This window comes from Nanorana parkeri, unplaced genomic scaffold (assembly GCF_000935625.1).
Source record: "Nanorana parkeri isolate BGI_ZX_2015 unplaced genomic scaffold, ASM93562v1 scaffold2215, whole genome shotgun sequence".
Classification (NCBI taxonomy): domain Eukaryota; kingdom Metazoa; phylum Chordata; class Amphibia; order Anura; family Dicroglossidae; genus Nanorana; species Nanorana parkeri.
In genome coordinates, this window is record NW_017308483.1 from 45128 (window position 1) to 50281 (window position 5154).

The window sequence follows — 5154 nt, forward strand, 5'->3', positions numbered from 1 at the left end:
CATCTGGCAGTCTCCGGCCACCTAAATTAGGACCCGGAGACTTCCAGATGACCCCGCTCGGAGCGCCGCACACCGGAGCAGCAATGACACGACGCTCGGCGAGGTAAGTAAGATGACGCGCTGGCGCTGACTCGAGTATAAGCCGAGGGGGGCACTTTTCACCCCAAAAAATGGGCTGAAAATCTCGGCTTATACTCGAGTATATACGGTATGTCATATTTGGCTTATTTTGTATTATTCAGGGTGAAAGTTTGATTGTTGTGAAAGTTGAAGTGAAAGAGGAAGCGGAAGAGATGAACCTGGGTGGTGATGACCCGTGTAAGGAGGAGGAACGTTCTCCAGAGATCAGCACAGGTGAGGAATAAACACCAAATCCAGAGAAGAGTCCCCTTCACATCAGAAGTCACCCCTTTACATCAGAAGCCTCTTCACATCAGACGTTGTCCCCAACACATCAGAAATCGCCCCTTCACAAGAGGAGTCACTTTCCCCTTAGAAGCCCCCCCCTTCCCTATAGATCAGGAGCCCCCTTATCATCAGAGCCTGCCCCTTTCACTTCAGAAGCTCCCCTACACATCAGACGTCCCCCCTTCCCTATAGATCAGGAGCCCCCTTCACATCAGAGTCTGCCCCTTTCACGTCAGAAGTCCCTCTACACATCAGAGTCCCCTTCATTAAAATTTGAAGGCACCCCTGAAAAAGTCAGAAGGCACCCTGGTTGAGAATGTCTGCCTTACATGTTTGATGGATCTCATTGCAGGCTTGTATTCTTCTTTTTGTGAAGGCCCTGGCCGCAGCTGATTGGACTGGGGGGTGTGGGTGTGTCACTGACGCTTCTGTGCAGGTTTGGATGTATACGTTCACACCAAGCACATCCCTAAACGTAACATCTGAGTACTTCTCTCTGTCCTGAGGATCGGTATTTCTTTCCTCTCCTCCAGGTAGACGATACCCAGTGTACACGGCGCGGCGCGCTCCTATATTGACTCCGGAAGACGGTGACCTCCCGTCCAGTCCTCCAGCAGAAAGCACCATTATTCTAGATCTCCATCCTGTAATTAACAACGGAGATGTCACTTCGGCTGTCTCATCGCTCGGGGGGTGTCTTCACCATGGCCCCCATCCTGTCACCCCATATACAGCTTGTACCGGGGGTAAGATGTACCTGTGTTCTGAGTGCGGCAAATATTTTGTCTCCAGATGAAAACTGCTGGTCCACCAGAAGACTCACACGGGAGAGAAGCCCCATTCGTGTCCAGAGTGTGGGAAGCGTTTTCCCCGGAAGACGTCTCTTCTTAAACACAAAAAACTCCAAACGGGGGAAAAGCCCTATTCCTGTCTTGAGTGCAGGAAAAGTTTTACAGAGAAGGTCAATCTTCTCACTCACCAAAGAATCCATACGGGAGAGAAGCCGTTTTCATGTCCGGAATGTGGGAAGTCTTTTTCCCAGAGGGGAAACCTCATATCCCACCAGAGGACTCACACAGCCGAGAAACCGTACTCCTGTTCTAAGTGCGGGAAGCGTTTTACCCAGAGACAAGGCCTCCGCTCCCATCAGAGGACTCACGCGGCCGAGAAGCCATTTTCCTGTTTGGAATGCGGGAAAAGCTTTACCCATAGCAAGACTCTCATTTCCCACCAGAGGACTCACACGGGAGAACGGCCGTTCTCCTGCTCGGAGTGCGGGAAAAGCTACACCGACAAGTCCCATCTAGCCGTACATCAGGTCGTCCACATGAGCGACCGCCAGTATTCCTGCGCTCAGTGCGGAAAATGTTTCACCCGGAAAGGAAGCCTCATTTCGCACCAGAGGTCGCACACGGGAGAAAAGCCATTTTCATGCAGCAGGTGCGGAAAACAGTTCACGAGGAAAGCCACCCTCCTCTCGCATATAGCTTCCCACAGATTACCAGAGGTCCCCGAGTCACAATGAGGCAGCTGAACATGGGCACGTAGCAATGGGTGTCCTTTATTAAGGGGGCAGTTCCTGCAGGATTTAGGTTGTCACTCACCCTAAGGGAGCCTGCAATAGTATTAAGCGCTCAGACTTGTTTTAGCATAATGAATCCAGATTTTGCTCCAAGCACCTACAGCCATCATGTTTCCAGACAGCTCCAACTCTCTCAGCTCGGCTTCCCTCTATTTCCCATCCGGTACAAGATCACATGTGAGAGCACAGACTCCAACAACTGCCCATCTACTGGCATGGAGAAAGTGTTAGGGGGTTGTCTTGCCTTGCTGTGCCTGTGTGTTTGTGGAGAAACACGCAGCTTAGTAGCACACACAAGGGTGGCTCCATAGGACTCTGCAGGGGTAAGGAGTCACCCCAAAACAGGATCAGTGCTCAGGGGACCAGCTGATTCTGCAGGAAGCTAAAACGTAAACATCAAGGAGCCGCGTCCATTGTGACTTCGCCAGCATTTGAAATGGCTGAAGAGCTGGAGGGATGATGACCGTTCTACTTCTGGTCAGCAGACCTTATCAGAGGTGACACCAGCACCCGGAAGTAGAATAAAGCAAACGTCTGTTTAATGACGCATGTTGTCAAAGCATACATGCAACGTTTCGGGGCCACGCAGGGCCCCCTTCATCAGGATGGGCAGTCATTCCGAGCACCCATGCTTATTGGGATCTCCGGTAGGCAGTGCAGCAGGATTCTGGGACTAAAGGTGGCCATACACTGTACAACCATCGCAAGACCTTAGTCTTGCGATGGTTGTAAAGGGATTAAAAAAACGTACGATCTGCCTATCTTGGACAGGCAGATCGCACTCTCGATCATCGCAAGCCCGCCCCCCTGAGGGGCGGGCTTCCGATGACCGCAATGCTGAACGGGCAGTGTGCGCGTGCGCACACCGGCCCGTTCGGCATTTGTCTTCCGAGCACCGTTCTAACCAGCCGAGAATCGTACGATTCCCGGCTGGTTTTCGAACATGCTGGTTCGACAGAAGACGTGCGACCGTACAGTAGAAACGTTCACACTGCTCGATTATCGTACGAAAAACCGATCGCATACCATTATCGTACGGGCACCTTAACGCTGGTCAGCAGGAACTCAGGACTCCCTTGAAGCTGTCATCAATCGTGGTTCTGTACGGGATGGTTCTGTACGGGCTCGGCACATCAGAACTTTTCAGAATATTAGGAGTCGTGAGGGGACGTGGCCAGCGCTTGAAGCAGATGGCTGCTTGAGATAGAGAATGTTAGGAGTCACACGCAGCATAACTGAATGGGCCGGGCCCAGACCAGGTCCTTGAAGTCCAATGTCGGTCGATTTGTCCTTCAGTTTTGGAACGAGAAGATCCGCTTTTATTTGGGGAACCTGATGGAACCATCATTGTCGCACTAGCTTGGAAGCAATACGGGATTTCTTTGAGGACCTTTCTGAAGATTCTGAGGGAAATTTATCAAAAGTGGAGCAGTTGCCCACGGCAACCAATCAGCTTCTCTCTCCAGTTAAGATTTGAAAATGAAAGAGAGAAGCTGATTGGTTACTGTGCACTGCTGCTCCTGTTTCCATAAATCCCCCTCTGTATATTTTTATCACTGCCCTACATACCGGTCTGCAATGGTTTGTGAGCTCCTTGTTTGATCTGAGATGGAACCTCCTATAAAACAACCGATAGGTGAAGCACCCGACCTGGAAGATTCTTACATGTAGGGATGCACCGATACCGTTTTTTTCGGTATAGAGTACAAGTACCGATATTTTTTTTTTGGTACTCCCTAATACCGATACTGGAAGTCCCATTAAGGAAGCCAGGTGGTGTTTAATGACTCGCCACCTGTCTTCCCCATTAGCAGGGAAGCCATCTCCATGCTCCTTCTTCACCAGGTGACGAGAAAGCATGGAGCCGGCTTTCAGGGCAATGCAGTACGCCGGGGGGCATGTAATAACTCGCCGTCCAGCTTCCTAATTGGCCAGCTTCCCGATCAATCAGGAAGCCAGGCAGCGAGTCATTACACGTCAGCATGAAGCCGACTTCCTGGCCAATCAGAAAGCCAGGGGGGTGGAAGGGCGTGTAATGACACGCTGCCCAGCTTCCTGATACCGGAACCTTAAGTATCGGGCTAGGCATCGGAGCATTTGGGCGAGTACGAGTATCGTTGCATCACTACTTACATGTGACGTGGGTTTGAGACCAGTGCGGTTTTTGTAATGGCGCTTTCCCCTGGCTTCCTGAATGGTCGAGAAGCTGGCCAATCAAGAAGCTGGGCAACGCTCATTACACGATGCCCAGCTTCCTAATTGGCCAGGAAGCTGGCTCCATGCTCCCGCGTCACAAGTGACGCGGGAGCATGAAGCCGGCTTTCTGGCCAATCAGAAAGCCGGGGGACGTGTTAGCAAATACCGATACCGGAAGTCCCATTAAGGAAGCCAGGCGGCGTGTAATGACTCGCCACCCAGCTTCCCGATTAGCCGTCTCCATGCTCCCTCGTCATCAGGTGATGAGGGAGCACGAAGCCGGCTTTCTGGCCAATCAGAAAGTCGGGGGGGGGGCGTGTAATGACTCGCCACCCGGCTTCCTGATTGTCCGGGAAGCCGACTCCATGCTCCCTCGTCACAAATGACAAGGGAGCAGAGAGCCGACTTCCCGGCCAATCAGAAAGCCGGGCACTGTGTTATGACTGGCTGCCCGGCTTCCTGATCCCGGAAGTTTGGGTATTGGGCTAGGCATCGGAGCATTTGGGCGAGTACTCGGCAAGCATCAATACTAGTATCGGTGCATCCCTACTTACATGTGACGTGGGTTTGACACCAGTGCGGTTCTGTCTTTGTAGACCCGGGCCTGCATCCTGTATTTTGCAACCCTACCCAAAACCTATTATAAAGAGGACCTGTGAAAGCCGGACCCATAAAAGGCAAGCACAGGGCAACGCACTAGTCACCAGTATTACCTGAAGGCTCCCTGCACTCTGCTTCATTCGAGAAGGTGAACTTATATTTATTAAACTGTTACTGCAAGACAGCAAAACGTTCCTATTCGTTGTCATAGATACAGAGTAAGAACTATTGTGTGCACTTTGCTTATACGGAGGAGTCCCGCCCCCACCTTCAGAGCACTGACGTAATGAAATCATAAACCTAGCTTATATGGCGTTGTGTATTTTCCCAATTGTGACAACAAGGGGGGGGGGGGGGATAACTCGTTG

The 5154-nt window shown here is 51.5% G+C and overlaps 1 protein-coding gene across 1 annotated transcript in view; it reads left to right on the forward strand.

Moving 5' to 3' along the window:
- The window catches only part of LOC108801101, a 113769-nt gene that overhangs the window by 21745 nt on the left and 86870 nt on the right, over positions 1-5154 (forward strand). The window contains 1 exon segment of the mRNA XM_018573048.1: positions 1160-1873. Within this exon segment, the coding sequence (XP_018428550.1) occupies positions 1160-1873 (714 nt within the window).